The sequence below is a fragment of the Motacilla alba genome, chromosome Z, assembly GCF_015832195.1.
Source record: "Motacilla alba alba isolate MOTALB_02 chromosome Z, Motacilla_alba_V1.0_pri, whole genome shotgun sequence".
NCBI lineage: Eukaryota > Metazoa > Chordata > Aves > Passeriformes > Motacillidae > Motacilla > Motacilla alba.
The window spans coordinates 54,943,500-54,966,060 of record NC_052046.1 but is presented as its reverse complement, the minus strand read 5'-3'; the positions used below and the strand labels follow the sequence as shown (position 1 = coordinate 54,966,060).

Here is a 22,561-nt window from a genome sequence, read left to right as displayed (position 1 = left end):
ATTTTTGTACATACCACAGAAATGTTAGTAATCACAAAGGTCTCCATACTTCCATTTTGCTTCCATTTGAAACACAGCATTTCAACAGAAGAAATATTTTTATGCCATACACTGCTAATGGCTGTCCTACTCAAAAAAAAAGAAACAAACCATCATATAACTTCCTTTCACACCTGAGATTTTCCTCCACAATTGTGAGCTAGCTGCAAATTGCTCAGTATATAAATTAACTTTAATCAGGGTATAGCCCATGGCAACATGTGAGCTGATGATTCATGAAGTTAAAAATGCTTTAAAGTAGTAAATGCTGGTTTTTTTTTTTAAATTGGTTACCTCATACCTGGATTTAAGATCCAGCCAATTTTCTATCCAAGCAGTTCACATATTCATTTCAAAATAGGCAAAGACATAAAGATTTGTGTACCACTCTACACTGAACTTTTCAGCAGATATGAAAGGGAATTCTGATCTTTCTTCTGTTATCTGGGCTCCCCAGTAATCTCACTGTGGGTGCTAGCAATCTCTAATGCACTAGAAAGAAAATCTGATTTGTAGGCATTGACATACAGTTTTTAGATCATGCAAATGATTCTTTTTACCATCTTTTCTATGTAGTGGCATTCATGGAAGTTAAAGCATACCAGTCTGTGTATATCAAAGGTGGTTCAGCTCCTGTAGGAATATTCTTATTCAGAAGAAAAAATAGATTAAAATCTTACATGGTGGATACAGTTTGTATATCTGCACTTGGAAGTTTTGTATGGAGCAATCACAGTCGAGATATGCTTATATTTGCTTCAGTTTTCTAACCATTATTTGTCATGATGTTTCTAATTTGTTAAAATGTCTCTTGCAGTCTTGATGTGGCTAGCTTTTCAAGGAAATGTATCCTTTTTGTGACTGTTGCTTCTTTAGGCTTCATTAATTCCCTTAGAGGGACCATATTATAATGTGTAAGCATAGGAGGCTTGACTCAGTTCTGACTTGGAAGAAGTAGGTAAAATCAAACAACAAAAAATTATGATAGCTTTTATCAAGCTTGAACCTATAATGATTTGAATTAAATTAATTATATTGTCAATATGACAGATAATCAAGGAAATGGCTATTCTGTGGCTAGTAAAATGATGATGTTAGAAATGGGAATTGAAGTGCTAAAAGAAAATTCTGGTTATTAAAGCCTGCATTTTCATAGACAAATGAAGAAGAGCAGGTGTCAAACCCAGTGGTATATCTCACCCTAGCAGAGATCTGTAATTCTGCACACTCAAATTTGCACAAATAAGAAATATTATTCTATGAATGTTTGAGTGGGCACGTTACACATACAGCTTTTATGAGTCTTGATGATAAGTGATTTGCTGTCATCATTTTCTAGGACCTAGTTCTCAGACGTTACCAAAACTCAGAAATGTGGGAAAAATTAAAGCTGAAAAAACACTTTATTTAAAATTCCCAGTGTTTATCTATAGCTCTGTTGGGCTAAGAGCCTTAGCACAACCTCATTAGAAGTTACAGACAAATGTTTGTTCATTGCTTACTCTGAATGCTGGAATGCTAGAACGCCTTTAATTTGCTGGTACTGACAAGGGTAATTATAACATTGCAAGGACTTTCTTAATTTCCTGGATTTCTATTATTTATGTAAAAAAATTCATAACTTGGATGCAGAACTTAAAGTTCAAACAAAAGGCCTACATTAAAACTGTGTTAAACAAACAGTACATTCATTAATTTTAAATGTACTTAATTATAAATTTATATTTGATTCTTCTCAGAAAAACAAGGTATTTGCAAACTGAGAAACCTAGTTTATCTATTCAACTCTTAAACTTTTTAACCAAACAATTTGCATGTAGGAATAAAGCCAATTTCAGAGCAGGTAATTTCATTCATGCAATGATTCTCAATTCTTTTGCTGCAACCACTCCAGCCTTCTTTATCAGATCTTTTGCAATGTCTGAACACAGGCACTGACAGTGTGGAATGGGATTATTGTCAAACATAATTAAAACCACATGGCATTCCCAGCTGCATAGCAGGTAGAATTTCAGAGCCATGCTGCTCTTCACTTTTATCTATCAGTCTGCTTCCTATCTGTCTTTTTATCTGTTTCAGGCATTTTTCTTTGTGAAATGCCAAAGAAATTTCAAAGAACTGAAATTTCTGATAGGACCCTGACCAATAAATGTTCACAATGCCCTAAAATAACAACCTCCAACAATACTCTTTTCTTCCTCTGGACTGCAAAAGCCATTGAGTACTAACCTGTTCCCTATCTCTTGCCTGACTACAGTGCACAAGACCAGCCAGATTTGCTTCAGCCTCTTTCATTGCTAAGGTACTTTATGGCCCTCTAGAGATGCTAAGAGAGAAATTTAGAGTAATTAGTTGCAGAGATGGATTGAGCAGTCAGTTGGTAAGTGCTCACGTTGAACTGCACATCTTTCTTTCTTGCCAGATTGTCGGCTGTGACCACCAGCTGGGAAGTGCTGTCAAGGAAGATAACTGTGGGGTCTGCAATGGAGATGGGTCCACCTGCCGGCTGGTTCGAGGCCAGTATAAGTCCCAGCTCTCTGCAAGTAAACGTAAGCTGTTTCTTCTGGTAGAGTGCCACCTTCCCCTTCCAGTGAAGTTTTCATTTTTTGCAGGCTAGATTTCACCCCACTCTTTCTCAGGTACCTGAATAATTGTGTTCAGTCTAATTGTCCTCACAGGTGCTTGCCTTTTGGGTTAAAGCAGCCTTGCTTAGACTATTGGTCAGGTTGTGGAGGTGGACAGAGGCTTGTTGAAAGGTGTCATCAGCATTTTCCCCATTTCAGCTAGCTGGTTGCTTGTGAAGAGCAGGAAAGCAGGAGGAGGTGGCTCTTCCAACACCTCTCTGGCAGTATTAGCTGGCTGTGCACAGGACTTAGTGCACACTGCTCTGAACAGAATGGTTTATGCTGTTCTACAGCAGAGGGGAACACTGAGGGGCTGGTGTGCCAAACTGGTGGAGTGCTGCCTCCAAGGCCTCTTAGCATCATGTGTGCCTGCATGCTCAGCATGGTCACCCAGTTCTACAGGGAACTGAGGAACCAAAGTTTTCAGAAAGTGACGACACAGGCTTGAGAGAGATGCCTACAGAAAAGCATGGCCTTTCCTGCACACTGACCCAGCTTTAACTAAGAGTGGCAAAGTAGCATTAGTGTGCCCCAGCGAGGGAGTTAGTTTATCCTGAACCCCAGACAGATTTTTTCAATCTGTTTATAGCACCACAGATGGAGCTATAAAACTTTTGGGGTGGGAGATGGGGTGTGTCTTGTCAGTTTGAAGGAAGGATTAAAAGGTAGGTGTATTTTCATGCCTATGTAGACACACCTAAGGAATTGCATGTGCTAGCCTGAAAACCTGCACCCAACCTTAGAGTTTAATCATACCAGCTCTACCATTCTGGAGCAGCTTTGCAATTGCTGAATAGCACATGACTTTAAAGATTCAAATAGCAGTGTAATATTTGTTGAAGACAGTGTGTGCATACTTGTGGGTTCTGTAACAGGGAAAGCTGCTTTTTACAAAAGCTTCTCTCTGTCAAAGAGTAACTGCATTGGTGTGGAGCATATCACACAGAGCAGCTGATAGCACAGCGTAGGTGTGGATCCGTGTTTGCTGAGTGAGAGGGAGAGTAGAAGAAAAAAGGAGGGAAGGGAAGGGCAACTATTTTGTATGAAGGAAAGAAAGGGATAATCCTAATAAGAGGATTCTGAAGCAGAATTGTACATTAGAGGACAAAGGAAATAATTCACAAAGATTTAGGAATGGAATTTCACCTCATTGTTAAGTTTTTTGCATTGGGCTGGAGCAGATTTGGAAATCTCCAGGCCATTTGAGATGTAATAGTGTTTGTGATTTTTTTTTTTTTTTTGCAAATGTCTTTTCCTGTAGGAGCAATTAATTGTTTTTGAGTTGTGTTGTGGTAAAAATGTTCTCATCTCTTCTCTACTAAGGATAAAGTCACTAATACATTATGCACAGGACTAAAATGTTAGTAAAACACAGTACCTACTCCCAGTGGTTTCCTGTTAAATGTCAAGAATGTTATATAGGTAATAGAGCAGATGGCAGAGAACACAATCTTAGACTGAGACAAATGAGAAAAAAAATTAGAGAATAAATTTCTCAGACACAATTGTTATGCAGTTCTAGGAAAATTGTAGATTTTGTGTTCACTCTGTATAATGTGGCATTATTTCCTTCCTGGCTGTAAACATACATGTTTTTATGCAACCCTGTCAACTCTGAATCTATGAATAGTAAGTCTTTTTTTATTTGGGTTTTTAAAAATCTTAAAGACACAGTTATGGATCCCCTTCACATGTGTGAATTAATATGATTTATTTTGCAGTTGACTTCAAAATGATTTATGTAAGTGTTGTGGAAATTTGAGATTTTAAACGTTGAAATTCTTTCAAAAATCCTTTGTGTTCATTTTCTGCATTTATCTTCCCCAGCTCTGTTGGCATTTCATCTGTGTCAGGATCTTGCTTATTTGTCACTGTAAACATAAATACACAGGCAAATCTGTGATCAGGGCCTTATTCATTTTATTTATTCAGTCATTCAAATGACTGGATTTGCTAGTTGATAGCTAAATTTCAAGTTATCTTTATAAAATAATCCTGGTTTACTAGAATTATGTCTATTTAATCTGTGGTCTAAACAAGGGATTAGAAAACAGACTGGCATGCAGCATTAGAAAAATCAGAGGAGAAATGTACATCAGTGACTAGATATTAGCAGTGACTAGATATTTGCCCTCGCTTGGGATTTTTGTTTCCCTAAGAGTAGTATTCAATCTTGAGGACTGTTCTAGGGGTTGGACAGTTGACCTTTACTCCAGAGCTGTCCCAATAATTTCTGAAACTCCTTATATCTAAAAACCATTCCAAGCACAGTCCTGAGCTCATCATTCTGAAGTAATTTTCTCTTGGTGCTCACATTTGGTTCCCTTATCCCTGTTGTTTATCTCATGGAAAGACATAAGAGAAAGAAATTCATAGAGCTTTTAAGCACTTAGCATTTCCTACAGAAACAGCTTTTCCACTATTAAGGGGGTAGTACACAAGTTCCAGCGGCCTCAGAGACAGAAACATAGTAGAGCAGGATGTAGTATGATGCTGAATTCTAACCTACATTTTTAAGGAAAAGAAAGCAGCTGTGTCTATACTTTTATAAGACTAATAATAAAAAGGCTACAAAAACTTTCATTCATTTCAGAAATATTCTTTTTTGTTAGGTGGCTCAGGTGGTTCTTTAGAAGTCTGCAGAAAATACGTCTTTCTCTTTTTATGTAGTATATTCTTTAGGGAACTCTGTCTGTCCTTCTATGAAGATAAGATGCTTTTAAGCAGGCTTCTTTGTATTCACCAAGAAGCTACAGCCTTAGTCCCATAAATTGTGAATGCATTCCGCTGATCACTTAGCGCAAAGTTGGTCTTTCTCTAAAACAGGATTGACATCTACTAGCAAAGCAGAATAGTTTAAAAGTGACTTGTAGAAATTATAATGCTGTCTAGATATTCACCTAATTATTCTTGTAATGGCTGTCAAAAATATATGTGGTTCCAGATTTCCACTGAATATCAGTAGTAATCGGGAGATAGGAAAAACTCAATTTTTCATCATGAGAACTGACAAGCCATTTGTCCAAAATCCAAATTAAAAATCCAAATTAAAAATCCAAATTAAAAATTCAAAACTAGAAGAAACTTCTCTCTCATGGGAATCTGATGTATGCACATGACATTTAATTATTGCCTAAAACCTTGCACTTTCTTCTTGGACCTGAGCCACTGTCCTCTCAGTTATCTGGGACCTTCCTTTGCTTCCCTATGCATAGTCTCCAAAGAAAACCAACCACCTGTTAAATCATTTTGTGTCTTTTCCACACAGCTGCTCAACAATCTGTCTCTCTGCTTATTGTTGGGGAGAACTGTGACTAAATGTCAGCCTGCTTAGTTTCACGTCTCTTCACAGGAAATGTCTCTTCCTTATCACTGTTAACCTCAGGAAATTATCCCTCAATCCCCACTGCTTCTGCCTCGTGAAAGCAGGAAGAACTGCGATAAGCATAAATCACACTGAGCTTTATATTTCACATAAAGCATGCTAGGATTTCAAATTGAGAGCAACTACAAGATCAGGTGAAATATAGTGCTAGCAATGCCCTGGGGCAGGAGATGCAGACTGAGAATATAAGCTCACATGGGCTTTAAACTGTCCAGGTCTTCTGTGGCATGTCAGTGAGTTGTAACCCTGCAGCACAGTGTGTAACTGAGACAGTCAGATATAATAATGGCATGGAACTATTTTTAAATAAGGCTTCTATAAAGGCTATTAATATTAGGGTTTTTTAAAGTGGAGTTACTGTTTTTCCAAACTCAGTCCAAAAAATGCTGTATATATACAGCAAAATTATGTGTCATATTCACATATTTTGTTCCCCAAAATGGATAAAATCATTTATCCTACTGGGTGTCTTGAATCTGAATAGTAGAATGGTACCAATAAAGCAGTATTAGAATATTAGTATTTAATTATTTTTTAGAAATTGAATCTTTGTCTTTCCAAATAGAAAATTTTATTTATAAATAGATATGAAACATTCCTAGCTTTACTAATCAGTGAGGTATCAGAGATATGAATGAGAAAAACGTGTGTTGAGTTTAAGTCCAGTTACAAAAGACTTAGACACTGAAATTCTGGATAGTTTGAGAAAACATATCAAATCAGAACTTGAAAATGGGACATGGTTCAGAAGTGCCTGAAAATATGAATGGTCTTTATGTCCACACAACTTTTGTGGCATTTAGAGACACTGCTTACATTTCCACCTCACTTCTGTGGTAGTAAGAGACAACAAAAGTATAAGTATTTCATCCTATAAAGCTTTGAAATAAAAGAGTGTCAAGAATTCCTATGCTGCATTACAGAATTTAAAATTTAAAAGGGTTCTAGTTCACAATTTTTGAGATGTGGGTTTGGATGAATGAATGTACTGGATGAATAACTGTATTGCTTAAAAGTTCCTATTTCTGGTAGTGTTTCCTGTCTCTGTTGGCTCTCTACCTTTGATATAAAATGACAACATCAACAACTATTTCATTAGTAAGTGACAATCCTGATTTAACTGGGTTCCAAGAGTTTTCCCAGTTTGGTCAGGGCAAAAGTGTAAGACTCAAACTCGTACATTGGAATGAAAGATAAAATGTTTTTATTGTCTGAGTTGGCCTCACCTGACAAAGCAAAACACTGTTTTGAGATCTGTAGCTCCTGCTAGAAGGCATTTCATAACATAGATGTGAGCAGTTCTAATGAAGAAATAGTGAGAGGCTTTTTCCTCTCACGACTACCACCTTCTCACTCCCCAGAAAAATCCTTTTCAGCATGCATACCTTTCCTTTCCCAGCTTCCAGTTACATGGGAAGAAGGCAGAAAGCACAAGGAAAGGTGAATGAAATGTGCTGGTTAGTCCAGGTCAGCATTCTCTATGCAGACCACTTCATAACCCAAGTGTAACATTTTGTGTCATTCTTTCTGTGTCTTTGTGCCTCCCTTCAGGACATATCTGAGGTTACTGCCTCTTTAGAAATGCTGACCTAACTAACTTTCACAGCTGCATGTGACCTATACGTTAATTCACACCTTGGATTAAATGCAGTTGGCAAAGCTCCCAAGGGCTTCATAAGTGTAAGATCCTTCTTTAAAGCCTATTTACATGATAGTCTAATGGACTTCTGCTTTTCCAGGGGCTTTCTGCTAGCAGTGTAAAAAGGGAAGCAGAGTTATAGCCCTTATTGTTATTAAAATAAGAGGTGTGAAAGGGGTACCTGAGAGCAGTAGAAGACCATCACACAGCATGGACAGGATCATGGAGAAGCTGTGGGGTTTAAGTGGGAAAATGTCAAGTGAGAAATGGGAAAGCTATTCTGGTTAAATATCAGAATAAGCTTATGTTTCTCTATTTCGCCACAAACACTGATTCAAAATACTTGAGAGTTTTAAGTGGAGTTGTAATGAAATAGAAACTTATTAGTTACTCATGAAAACCATAAATAGTTGTGAAGGAGTTGGGGATAAATAAAATCAACAGGTTTGGATTCTTCTAAGCAGAAAGTTCTTACTACATTTAACAAGTTCCTTTTTCAGATTTTTAGTAATAAGTCTTGGCATTTTTAATTAGTCCTAAGGTTTTTCTTTTGACTACCTTGTAAACACCTATATCAATGCTTATTTTAAAACAGATGGGAATTTCCTTGCTTAATTATTCCATGTCTTTTTGCATTCCCACAGTGGATGATACAGTGGTTGCTATTCCCTATGGAAGTAGACAAATTCGCCTCGTGCTGAAAGGACCTGATCATTTATGTAAGTAGGAGAAGTTGGTGCACCCTTTTTTAAGAGAGCATTAGTAACCTGTAGTGATCTGTTTACACTGTGGTGTCTGGTTTTCCTCTCTCAGATTACTGATTTCAACACACAGACGAGTGCTGCTCTCAGAAGTTTTCCTCAGACCCGGTTATCTCAGTGGTACACTCTTTTCAAAGCAGACCTTGACCAACAGTGCAGAGTTCTTTTGCCCTCCATAATTTTTCAGTCATTTCTGTTTGCTTATCCTTTTGCTGGCTCACTTGGTGTCAAGTGCTTTTGTTTAAAATTAATAAAGTACATACCACTGAGTGAAGAAATACTGAGAACAGTAAAGTATTAGCTTCCCTGCAGCTCAGCTCAGCCACCAAGCTGCTGATGACTTCAACACATTTCTGTTATGATCTTTCTCTCTCCCCTAGATACACATTATGCACTCACACCATGCATGTGCACATGCACACACACACAAAATAACACTCTAAAGATCTGAAACTGCATACAAAAATGAAACCTTGTTCTTCAGCTGTGATACTGCTCCAAGCAGTTAAGACCACTGAGTTCTGTTAGACCATCATTTGGCTATAACACTTTCCTGCTTCATCTGTGTATCCCAGCGGCTGTATATCCCTCTTTTCTGGGAGGAGTCTCAGGATTTGAGAATATTCTGCTAGAGCTGAAGGAAAATCCATTTATTTAATGAATAGAAGCTCCTGGCACACCTCTCTCTCATCTTCCAGTGCAGTAGCTGCTCACAAGCTGCTTCCTTTCTTTTCAGCAGGAAATGAATATTAGAGTATTAGTAAATATGATTTACTGTCAGAATGAAACCTCAAACAGTACTGCTTGACCTCTCAGTAGCACAAATTATTGTAAGATAAGTCAGGCTACCCTTTTCCTTTTCCAAAAGTCTTTACGAATTTTCTGCAGTACAGACCATTTATGTCTTCTGTGTTTGTCAGTGTAGGTACAAACATGAGTGTCAGCAAAGATGTGAAACACCAAATCATTTCACTGCCTTCATATTTTATTTCACCCAAAAATTTTATACAGGGTATCAAAATAAGAGATGGCTTACTAGTCCTGTACTATGGCTCCCTGCTTGTGTTGAGAAAGCACTGGGTTCTTCAGATTTAAAGCTGTGGATAAAGACCAGCAAATTACAGGTTATAAACCAAGCAAAAAATGTATTATGTTTTTGTTAAAAGTTCAAACACTGCCTGTACCTCGGCTTTAAGTGGCCCTCTGGGTATTCCTGAGCTGCTCCAGTACGGCGGATATTATTTTCCCAGTACATGACAAGCACTCTTCCTTTCTCTCTTGTCTTCTTTTCTAATATAGATATTCTCTTCCAAGGTAGAAAAGTTTTGTACTTTTGTTATTGTTTCAGTGAAATTGAGCTATAAGACAGCTCAGAGAGAAACGAGATTTTAGCTGAAGAGATGGATCTAAAGCTTCACTCGGGCGATACCGTATTTCATTACAAAAATATTTGAATCAGCAAGGTCTGCCTTAGTCACTGATTGAGATTTAGATTAACTGCACTGTGTAAACATGAATAAGTCCAAATATATCTCTTTCTTCTTTCAGATGTCTCCATGAATCTTTCTGTTCACCCATCAAAGGCTTTTATATATGTATGAGCTACAGTCAGTTTCAAGGGGAGGGAGTATTTTCCCCTGTGAACTTCGGTTGTGGGAGAAGTCAACAGGAGGCTGATTATATATACACAAGCCTTAAAACCATCTTTATTCCTGATGCATGCAGCCTTGACAAAAACAAATAGATGGCCAAGTGCATCACAAAGGAGGAGACTGGTCTCACTGAAAACCAAGGAATTCATCATTACAGTGAAAATTCTTAGTGTACTGCCTTGGCAACTTCCTTCCTAAATTAGTTCCCTTAATCCATAATGAAAAGCAGTCTAATTACTGCAATTACATTTTTTTGTTCCCTAATTAGCAACTCAATATATGCAAATAAAACCTTTTTTTTTTTTTTAATTGTCTTTGAAAATACATCTCCATCATAGACTAATAGCATGCTTAGCTGCCTTACTGTGTTGGAGTTTTTCTGCCTATATTCATAAACATATTTGAAAGGTTTGCAGCTTTGCAATCTTTTGTGATGAGAGGCCCTGTTGTTTTTAAATAACTACCAGAAACAGTTTACTGGTGAATGTGCTGTAAAGCACAATTTGGATCTGGTAGAGAGGCTAGCTGAATGATGAAACAGACCGTGTTTCTGACTGTTGACCTCTATTTAAGAAATTATCATTACTTTTAATATGACAATCAGAAGTAGCTACTACAAAACAGTATCTGAATTAATGCCCTTTTGGGGAACAGTGAATACAGAGAGAGACAGATGGAGAACTCAGGAGGATTCAGCACCCACCTTCCCCTTCTTCTCCACTGGGATGGGTCAGACTGCTTCTTGGGAGGAAATGGGATTGGTGTCCTACTAATCTTTCTTTCCTGGTTATCCTGCTTTCAGTTAATTCTCTACCACAACAACATGTGGTTAGTGACCCACCTTTGAACTGAAAGAGGGTACAGCAACATATCAGTGCTCATGGGCCAAGGTCTGAGTCACGCTCCACATAGGAGCGTGACTTACTGAGGGTGAGTTAAACAACAGCGAATATGCCTAACAAGGAATGGATTAGTATGTCTGGAAGACAGTAAAAACATGACCTATGGGTGAGGAGGGGAATGTGAGCTAAAAATCCAAGGGTTGAACAAAGACAAAAAGCAGATGGAAGAGGAAAAAGAAAAATGTGCAAATGTGAATAACTATGGGAAAAGAGTTGCAATATTAGTAATATTAGTAATTTTTTTTTTCCTGCTCTTACTTCAAATTGCAATGCTCTGGTTTCCTGACATTTTTTTTCTGTTTGTCAGATTTGGAAACTAAGACTCTCCAAGGTGTGAAGAGTGAAAACAGCCTCAGCACCACTGGCTCCTTCCTTGTAGAAAATTCTAGCATTGATTTTCAGAAGTTTCCTGACAAGGAGATCTTAAGAATATCTGGGCCTCTCACCGCAGACTTTACTATCAAGGTGAGTGTCATTGGTTATTAATATCATAGAACAACATAAAGTAAGACAAGATGTGCTAGGAACATGGAAGAGATTTTTCTAGATCTTAATTTTCCAGTAGAAGTTTATCACAAAGCCTAATCCAGGCTATATCTCTTGAACTCTACATGTAATTCTTTATGGTGGTATATCTGATGAAAGCCTCACTGGAAACTCCTCAGGAGAGAGAGACTGCATTTATGTCAAGAAAGACATAGCCAATATATGCCCTAAAAAGAAAATACAAACTCATTTCAAGAAAAGACAGATTACTTTCTATATGCACTACTGAGGTACTTATAAATCAATGACATGCAGTTTTCTTTGTCTGTGATAAGCAGAAAGATACATTTTTGGCCCATGGTTTGTTTGGTGTATACTAATGTAGCTGCACAGAAGACTGAAAGAAAGTGAAAAGTCCCCAAGCTCTAAAATAAAAGGGATAACTTTGCTTGAGAAGTCATGGCATAATTTTGAAATTCTGCTTTTAGTTGCACTGGCAATAAGAGGAAAATTGTTTCTTCCCATTAGAGCATTTCTATTCTTCCAGGTAATATAAAACACACTGCTGGAAGCAATGCACACATTCTGTGGGAAAACAAACATACAAAAATGATTGAGAGTTGCAATAAAACAAATCCTTTTAACTGCAAAACCTGTATCATGTCCAGGACTAGGTGAATTTTTCACTATGAGCCCCAGAGGTAGATGACATTTGCTTTAACCTTGAGCTAATGGCAGCTAGAGGTTTGAACAGTGAACTGGAAAACGTCCTAAGCGATTGTCCTGGGTTAAGCTGAGTTGTGCTGGAATGGGTTAGCTTGGGAAGTAGCGCAGTCCTGTAGACTGTCCCCTGTCCGTCATGGTATATTAGCAGCTGAAAAAGCAAATTAAAATTTTCAGAACTCCTTCACAAGGAGAAGCCTGGACTAAGGAATATGTTCCTTTCTCTTTGAATAGCAGAACAACAATGACTTGCTAAAATAGATACTGTTCAATTCAAAATATCTAAAACTCCTTTACCTCTTTTACAGATGATACAGAGATGGCAAACATCAGTGCAATGTTAATTGTATTTCTCACTTTGTTTTATTTCTGCTGTCTGTGAATTTCTGGCAGCCTAGTTATATGTTTGTGGGAAACAGCTAATCACATAGACCAATTGTCCTACAATGGCAACAGGAGTGTTCTACTCTCTTCCCTATCCCTCCACGGTTGTCTTTTATGACAGGGAAAATACCTTTATCCCTTAGTGCTTGCATTTCTTTCTCTATCAAAGCATGGTAAGAAGTGCTGGTTAAATCAAAGGAGTATTCTGTATAAATGATGACAGTCTGATAAATGTGAGTGTACAAGTTGGCTAGGCATGGGCAGAACAGACACTGCTGAATTGAGGTGAAACTATTTTGAGTTCTGCTATGTGTTTGTACCTTTGAAAGTCAGAGTAGCATGACTCATTAGGTGTTAAAGCTGCTGTCTTTTGTGGATATAGAAAAATACACCAAAAAACCCCAACCCACTGTTCATGGTTGTAAAATCTTTTCTAGGATTAGAATTAAATTTTTCATTGGATGAGGCACTAAAAAATTCTCTTCTCTTGAATCACCATTCATTTTTAATCAACAGCTATAGAAGATACTTTGGCTATTACTTCATACAACACAGATATTATTCTGCACTATTAAATTATTTTTCTAACAAGGTTTTTTTTCTTCTGGATGTTTATTTTGTTAGATTTTACCAGATATAAGCATGCACAGATGCATGTACAGCTGCATGCAATCCAAGATGCTACCTCTCAGTTATGTCTTGGAAATTGTTTTTCATATTTGCTTTATCCATGATGATTTTCCCTTCAGGCTTTGAAGTTAAAATACTTTTCTTTGAAAAAAATCAGGTTAAATATTTCTCTGTGGTGTTAGTAATATTTCCTTACAAAGTGGGTTCTCTTTGGGTGTCAAGGCTTACTTTCCTGGGTCAAGGCAGATTTTTATGCAAACAAATCTAAATGAATTTTTAGATGTAGCAGAACTCTAGTTTTAGAATCATTGTTCCCAGAATTATTCTTGTACTCCTTTTCACTTGGCCCCGAATTCAGACAGGTCAAGTTAGACACCGGGATATAATTCAAAAGTAGAAACTCAATGTGAGAGTTGACACTTAACTTTCTTTATTGGTAACACAAAGTGCTTTAAAATTGCAAGAGGAAACCTCATGCTGTTACTGGAGGAGCTGAGTTGTATAATTACTGTATTTCTTTACTGTGTAATAACCAATGATACATTCTTCCCGTGTAAAACTCCTTGCAATCTTTTTGCAAGATGTGTAAATAGTACTGTATTTAAAAGCAAAGTAGTGTATTTAAAACAAAAAGTTGTTATCACAAAATTGAAGGAGGAGCAAAGTTTTTCATGTTCTTATTTTTCATACTGATCATTTGAGAATTATAAGTCTCTGTAAACTTTAATTTTTGAAAGGCAAAAGACCTGGCAAATGTGCCAGCAAACTTAAATCCCACTAGAACTACTTTTCCTGAATTCTGGTGATTTCTCTGTTTTGATGTTTTCAGTACAAAATTCTGGTTGACATGAATAGAAGTGCCTCTTTCCTTTAAGAAAAATGTGTTGTGTTTGACATAATCCTGAAGAAATGAAGGTCCATTTTCATTAGGAAATCTGTTTCTGTGGCCTAGAGATAAGAGTAGTAATATCACACAGAGGGGCATGCCCTTTATGGCAGAGCTTTCTCTATCTGCTCTGTTGCTGGTGTCATGTTTGTTCACTTGTCCGTGCTAAAACATCTCCTGTGTTGGTAGTGTACATTTCAGACCCTAAACAGAGAATCTTAGGGTACTCAGTTCATGTCATGCATCTGCTCTCCTTTGAGCAGGATGAAGCAGTACTGTCAGACGGGGTCTACTGATGGCCGTATAATGAGAGCAGACATCACCTGTTGACTCTAAATATGAAATGCGTTAGTGGCAGGCTTACAGGAACCACCAGTAACAACTGCCAGTGAAGAGTGAGGCTGGCAAAGCACAGCCTGTTAGGATCTGCTTCACAGGCTGATTGTTGCACAGACAGGGCCTTAATCCTGTGGCTGAGGTGTAAGCCAGCAAAGACCAGTGGGTTTAAAACAATGTCTGTGAAAGGTATTATTTAGGTTTGGGTTTGGCTTGGAGGATAAATAATTGTAGGCCTAGACCTAGGCTGGACTACGTTTACGTTGGTTTTAAATCCCTAATATCGATGAGGTAGTCATGGTGTTTGCCTAGACCAAGTCCTTTGCATGAGGGATGCATAAAGTAAAATTGCACAAATGTTTGTCTGGAGGCTTTTAGAGTTATATAGCTTAGGATTGCATTGTATTGATGTTGTCTTTTTGTAGTGCTAGGACTGACAAGCCTTGGCTAAGCGCTGCTGCCAGGAGACAGGAGATGTGTTGGTCCCTTTTTTTGTTCTGGTGGCTGGGATATGCTGCTGGCTGATTAAGAAATGGAGTGGACTGGGTTCACTTGGGCAGAATTATTGCTGAAATTAGGGCTTTGGCCACCAATTGTCCAAAAAGTCATAAAATGCATCTCAAAAGTGGATGCTGAATTACATAGAACTCTAGAGCTAGCCACACAACGGTTGGCTCAGCTGCAATCTAGCACTGGCAGAAAGTGCTGGTGAGATAAATGCATTTGGTAACAGTCCAGGTTAGCAAAAGAAAATAAGGTTGGGACTCAGTATAGAGTTCCTGGGACTTGCAAGGGCATGCAGGAGATAATGAATGTACAGGCAGCCAGCTGGCAGAGAGGTTGATGGGCCTTGTCAGTCTAGGGCCAGGACTGGATTATATGTTACTTTGAACAAAGAGCACACAGTGATTTACTTTGTGGCATGAAATAATTTATTTCAGCACTCGCTTTAAGGCAGAGGCCAAATGATGCAAATTTGCTCGAGCAGCAAAGAGCTACTGTCTATGGTTCACATATTGCTGGATATTTGGGGTATTATCATATTAGGATTGGGAGTGAGGACAGTAAGGGTCTTCTGTGCAATTTAGTTCTGCTGCTGGCAGATGTTTCCAGAAGACATTATACCTCATATCTGAGAGAAGGCTTCCTATCAGGTGGGAAGTAGTAAATCTTGGGAGCACTGACAGCTTGAGGTGCTCCTGGAAGTAGACAAGATAGAATTAAGGCTGAGTACACAGAAATAGTAATAGTTAAAGTTTGGTGTTACTGATGCAGCTTTTGTGCATCTAGAAGAGACCAATGGAATATTGTCAATTTGTTGTAAAGCAAAAGTACGTCTTGAGATATGTCTTCCTGAGGTAATTTTGGCACACTGCAGATTGGATTTAGCTGGAAGCATGTCTGTATCAATGGCTTTTATCAACCTATGTTTGCATTTAATGCTTCTTTTCCAAGTAATAGTCATAAAAATCACCCATTCTGATCTCCTGATATCCAAAAAAATATACAATTTTTGTATATTTTGTATCTTTTTGTATATTTTGTATCTCCTGATATCCAAAAAAATATACAATTTTTGTAATAATTTGTAAAAATATACAAATTTTGTAATAATTTCTCAGTCAAACTCACAAGTAATGACCAGCCTGAAAAGAGATGCAATCATTATTTACCTTAAATAGATCTTGTGACAAGTTCAAGAAAATTATTTTTTCTCTTCTTTTGGCAAATGAGGTGAAATGTATGGAAGACCATGAACTAGATCTTTCCAAAACAATGCACAGTTTTTATTTCATATCAACTTTTTTTGTAAATTATTTCAATTAACAGTATGTAGAACATAATAATTTTCTTAATCAATATATTTGGCCTTTAGGCCATGCAATGATTTCCATAATGAATGATACACTGTGTAAAATGAGGAATACATCTCATTGTTCAAAACTTGGTGCAATACTTTCACTGATTCTTTCTGGTTTTCCCACTCTGAGAAACAGGAAATTATTACTTCTCTTTAGCTCCTTTCTCCTCTACTTCTGTAATTGATATCTCTGTCATGATCATTTGCCTCTTTCCTAGTGTTTGCATGGACTTACAGGATGGTATGGGTTAAGGAACCTCAAGGATTCTCTAGCTCCAACTCTGCTGCCAGGGCAGGGACACCATCTAGAAGATCAACTTGCTCAAAGCTACATCTAGCATGGTCTTGAATATTTCCAAGGATTGAGCATCCACAACTTCTCTGGACAGCATTTTACAATGTCCAACCATGCTCACGCAAAAGAATTTCTTCCTAATATCTAAACTAAATCTACCCTCTTCCAGTTTAAAACAAATATTTTTCATCCTGTCTCTACACGCCCTTGTCAAAAGCCTCTCTCCAGCTGTCTTCTAGACCCTCTAGATACTGAATGGCTGCTGTAAGGTGTACTTGGAGCAAATTCCCCAGGCTGAACTACCCCAACTGTCTTGATGCCTTAAGAACCTAAAATTGAAACAGCACACACTTTCAAGATAATATTAGTATAGGAGGTAATATGAAGTCTGGTCTTTATTGGAGGCCTCCAGGGGCAAATATGGAAAATGTCCACAAAAACCCACCCAGACAGGATGAATACAGATTACAGAATACTGAATACAGAAGTTTAGGATATTAGCCTGTTTGACAAAAATCAGAAATTAGGAGTACCAGTGGTGATGCAATTTCTCCCCTAGTCCAAGCCCCTTCTAAATCCTCCCCCCTCAGTTAGGCCTAACATTTGTTGATGAAAATGTGTCTTGAAGAGCTGTTTTTTAGCCTTGATTCCCAGAAAGAGCCAAGATAGGATGGGGGCTTTGGAACTTGTTTTGTCTTTTTGCCTAGGAAAATACTGAAGGTAAGTTACAATAATAGGCTACAAAGCTACAAGTGTATGTGAAAAAAAAATACAGAGAATATATGAAAGAAAAAAGGCAAAAATTGTTAGGCATCAGTCTCAGTCTTTTCTCATAGGAGAGGTGCTCCAGCCCTCTGGTCATTGTCATGTACCTCTTCTGGACTTGTTCTAACAGATCAGTGTCTTTCTTACGTCTTACTCAATTTAATCTTTTTATCTAAGATGATCCATGAAAAGTTTATTCTTATTTCCATTTTCTGTACTTTTCCTGGTTTCACTGTGATTATACAGTCACAATTTTTTAAATACACATAAACTTGTAATTTGGGACTAGTGTTTAATTACATAGATGTGTATTTTGAAAGAATAAATTTCCTGTCAATGGATCTATAGTTTAAAAAAATGTAATAAAATTATTTTGTTTTATATAAAGAGATACCGCTACAAAAATATATATGTTGAAAAAGAGTGAACTTACGCTCTACAATAACTTGAAAGCAAGTGGAAATGAAGTGGGGGTCAGTCTCTTCTCCTAGGTAACATGTAATAGGACAGAAGGAAATGGCCTAAAGTTGTGCCAGGGGAGCTATAGATTGAACACCAGAAAAAGTCTGATAGCCAAAAGTCCAATTAAATGTTGAAACAAGCTGCCCAGGGAAGCAGTGGAATCACCCACACTGAAAGTATTCAAAAACTGAGTAGATGTGGTGCTTAGAGACATGGTGTAGTGGTGAACTTGGCAGTGTCAAGTTTGTGGTTGGACTGGATGATCTCAGAGGTCTTTTCCAACCTTAATAGTTTTATGAATCTGTACATATAATAATCAGGACAAATGGATTTTACCTGGCTGTGTACTTTTCTCTCCGCTTTTCTTCCTTTCTGCAAAATTCTATTGATATTTTTAACTGATGCTGCACCCTGAGCTGATATTTTCAGAGGAATATCTAAAACAACCCTCTTATGATTCTGAATAGTAAAAGCTAATGTGAACAGTTTTGTATATAATTACCATATATAATTAATTGGGGTTTCCCATAGGCATTATTTCTTTTTTTACTGAACTCGAATTTTAGTCTGTCAAAACTTTGGGTGCTTTCACATATGGTTTCCATTTTCGGCACCATTCATAAGCTTTCTCATTAGCAAACTTGGTAAGCTCATGATTGACCCTTTATCCTGCTCATCTGTGCATCTGACCGACAGCTCATGCCATAGCATGTATCCCTGAGGGATTCCACAGTCCTTCATCCATTGCAAGGGCAGGTTATTTGACCATTATTTGTTACTCAGTTGTCAGTTCATAGGAAGATCTTCTAGGAGGATCTGTCTAGCACCTTTGGTAAGGGACCTAGAAAAAAACTTAGAATATTAAAACTACCTTTTTTTTTTTGACAAAGTGCTCAGGAAAATTATCTTTCTCAGGGTACTATTGAAGTTGTGTTTTCTTTTTACATTCTGTCTACTCACCCAGTAACTGAGCTAGAAGATATTGGACTGAAGTTTTGCTCATTAGTCATGAAGCACTTTCTGAAAACTGTTAAAAATTTCTATCTATATTTATGTGTTTTAAACCACGGTTTATGCATGTAAGTAGACTGAATGTGATCAAATGTGATTTGGATTTGTGGTTCCTGTGTTCAACCAGTACATCATTTGAAACTACTGGGTGGATGCTGTTTGGATCTGAAGATATGTTACCATTAATTTTACATACTTCTTTAAAATTTTGCTGATCTGAAATGTACTGGCAGGTTTTAAGGCAGTAGAGACAGTTTCTTAGGCATGTAATTTTCTATTCCTCTAAAAAAATGCTATTTGTAATTTTTTTCTTTTCTTATTCTGTAACTTTTGTTTACCTATGTCTCCTAAAAATCAGTCATTTCTTAGCGCTATGAAGGCTTGTTGCCAACCTTATTCAGTTTTCACAATTTTAACAATTTGTGTGTGTAAGTGGCAAAAAATGCCCTTTCGATTTGTTAATTTTATTTTTATACAGTATATATCACAATAGGATCCTCTTTTTACATTGATTTATTGGATATTGCATTAATAAATTAAGTTTCATAAATATTCTGCGACGATGATTAAGGTGGCTTGTTTGAAGGTGAATTCTCTTACCCGGGTTGTTGATGGTGGTGAAATGGTCTTTCCACAATGTCTGGGATGTTGGTATCAAAGCAGAAATGCAGCACATCTGGTTTTGGCATATTTGTGGTTGCCTTTGATTCCATAGAACAATTTTGGTCTTCTCATTTAAGAAACATCCATATTTGTTGCACTTACTAGTGGATTCTCTATAGGTGGTTAATTGTTATAGCTGCTGCTGCAGGTTCCATTACTGCCAGCTATCCTAGCTCATCCACTGCAGTGATTTTCTCTTTTTTTTCTTCTTTTGGGCGGAATAATGGAACTGGTGAAAGATTTGAACCTTCTAGTTTTCTGTTTTGGCTTTGTAAGAGAATTAATCTAAAAGCTTTTTAACAGACTTATCACCTAAAGGAATACCGTTTAATCCAAGATTGAGGCAGAGTGAGCAAGTTTGAGTCAGAGATATTTTGTAAAATATGTAAATCAGTAACAAGGTAATTTCAGAGTGATTTCTCTGGCTGATTTAGAGGCTTAAATTGCCAAGCAACAGATGGAGCTGACTTTCCTAAGAGGAACAACCCTAAAACCAAGCTAATCCAACACAGGACTATCACAGTAAGGGGTCGTGAATGCAGAAGAGGACAGTGGAGATGTTCCCTGGACTTTGAGGGCAGAGGTCCTTTCAGCATTTCAAGGAGATGACAAGGCAAACTCAGAGGCGTTATGGGGTAGGCCTCTCTTAAAATATTTGCTTGAAAGCATTCAGCATCGCTCATTATTTACATTTTATGTGCTTTTTAGGTTGTTTTAAACAATCTTGTAAACTTGTTTTCCCATTACAATGTCTGGCTTCTATTTCTTTCAAGAACAAATTATTAAGAGCAACAAATCTCTCATATATCCTCCTTTATTTTTCAGTGCAAGATATCACTTGCAATACTGAACCAGCAATATGACCAGCAATCCTGAAGCACTCTAGGTAGAGTTTTTTTAATACTGACATGAGAAGCATAAAATTACATTTGTCAGATTTCTCATTAATTACTTTCATTAGTATCAATCTGATGATTTGGTATATGGAACTTGCAGAAAGCATTCAGGATCAGAATCGGAATCAGAATAATGATATGTGAGAATCCATTAGAACTTTTCTAATAAGCATTGTGGCATGGAGCTAGTTTGTAGTAGACTAGATAAAGTTGTGTAAGACAAAATTTGCTGGAGCACTTCCATAGGAGAACAACAAAGCTGGTAAACAGCCTAGAGAGTAAGTCCTATGAGGAGTGGCTGAGGGAGCTAGGGTTGTTTAGCCTGGAGAGGGGGAAGCTCAGGAGTGACCTTATCACTCTCTACAACTGCCTGAAAGAAGGCTGTAGCCAGGTTGGGGTTGGTCTCTTCTCACAGGCAGCCACTGACAGGACAGGAGGACACAGGCCTAAGCTGTACCAGAGGAGATCCAGGATGAACATCAGGAAGAACTTCACTGGAAGGATAGTCAAGCATTGAAATCATTTGCCCAGGGAGGTGGTGGACTCACCATCCCTGGAAATATTCCAGAAACAATTGAACATAGTACTTAGTGTTGCCGTTTAGTTGACATGGTGGTGTTTGGTTGAAGGTTGGACTCTATGATCTGGGAAGCCTTTCCAACTTTTATGATTCTATGACTCTGAGGAACAAAATAATAATTCCCTTTCTCTGTCACAATTTTGGAACACACACAGAGAAGAGAAAGAAATGGTGTCTTTCCACCTCACATACCCCCAACTGCATAAAATGAGAATATTTTACTGAATATACACTTTTCATGGCTCAGCTGTACAAATAACACTAATAATTACTTGGTTATGACTGCTGGTTATAGAATGCTGATTAAATTCTGAAACTGTCCAAGTAAACTACTGCAGTTTTGTAGGTCAGGCCATATGTTCTTCAGAGAACAAAAGAAATGGTTCAGGCATACACTGCCAAAATCAAGCAAGAAATGGTTGGGCTTTTGGGAACTTCACTTGTTTGGTTTTATGTGAACTAATAAAATTTTGGAGCTATAGGAAAAACCAGCAAAGTGCAAGGGTGAAGTCAGATGTTGCAGCAGAACAGAATATCTCAAAAAGATTACACACCTTTTGTGCTCAATTTTTTTTTTTCTTGTTTGCTTTTGACTTTCTGTGACATGTCCCAAACCAAATCCACATTTTATCAACTCTAAACTTCACCTAAGCAACAGTTTGTGCTTTTCTTGCAGCATCCTAGGCAGGCATTAGAAAAATTAGTGTAAAAAAAAAGTCTAAAAGAAATTATTTTTTCCAAGGTCTTTTTCAACAGAGAAAAAAAATATCTCTGTTGATAGTGACTGTAGGCTAGAGAGTGGATATTCTGGAGACACTAGTTTTAACCAGTTCCTTAGATGACTGGTGTTATTCTTTAGGGTTGACAGCCAGCTGAACATAAGCCAGCAGTGTGCCCTGGTGGCCAAGAAGGCCAGTGGCATCCTGGCCTGTATCAGGAATTGTGTGGCCAGCAGGAGCAGAGAGGTCCTTCTACCCCTCTACTTGGCACTGGTGAAGCCGCAGCTTGAGTGCTGTGTCCAGTTCTGGGGCCCTCAGTTTGGGAAGAACGCTGAGACGCTTGAGCACGTCCAGAGGAGGCAATGAGGCTGGTGAGGGCTTGGAACCAAGTCCTGTGAGGGATGACTGAGGGACACAGGGTTGCCTGAAAGGAGGGTGTAGCCAGGTGTGGGTCAGTCTCTTCTCCCAGGCAAATAGTGACAGAACAAGAGGACACAGTCTTAAGCTGTGCCAGGGGAAGTTTAGGATAGACATTAGGAAAAAATTATTCATTAAAAGAGCTATTAAGGGAATCAATCTTTGAAATAGTCTGCCCAGGGAAGTGGTGAAGTTACTTTCTGGAGATATTTATAAAAAGACTGGACATGGCACTCACTGCTATGGTTTAGTTGATGAGGAGGTGTTAGGTCATAGGTTGGGCTTGATGATCTCAAAGGTATTTTCCAACCTAGTTCATTCTGTGATTCTCTGATTCTGTGAAAATGGTAAGGGCTGCTCTGATGTTAGGAATGCTCCAAATTCCCCTGAAAGTTAAAGGAAGTCAAGGATGATATCTGGGGAGTTGCCATGCACAAATGCAGGG

At 37.8% G+C, this 22,561-nt stretch overlaps 1 protein-coding gene and 1 long non-coding RNA gene across 6 annotated transcripts in view; one reads left to right on the top strand and one right to left on the bottom strand.

Moving 5' to 3' along the window:
- Positions 1–22,561, top strand: part of ADAMTSL1 (ADAMTS like 1) — a 398,190-nt gene that overhangs the window by 271,201 nt on the left and 104,428 nt on the right. For 3 of the 5 annotated variants that reach the window (XM_038124997.1, XM_038124998.1, XM_038124995.1), the window contains 3 exons: positions 2,462–2,588; positions 8,332–8,406; positions 11,310–11,467. In XM_038124997.1, coding sequence (XP_037980925.1) covers positions 2,462–2,588; positions 8,332–8,406; positions 11,310–11,467 — 360 coding nt within the window. Of the gene's footprint in view, positions 1–2,461; positions 2,589–8,331; positions 8,407–11,065; positions 11,194–11,309; positions 11,468–22,561 lie in introns of those variants that run through there. The other 2 variants (XM_038125000.1, XM_038124999.1) reach the window with 2 other exon arrangements.
- LOC119695830 lies at positions 3–10,947 on the bottom strand. The gene is made up of 3 exons (XR_005255400.1): positions 10,804–10,947; positions 7,869–7,918; positions 3–126 (listed from the first exon to the last, which is right to left on the bottom strand). It is a non-coding gene; the product is annotated as an uncharacterized LOC119695830 (long non-coding RNA).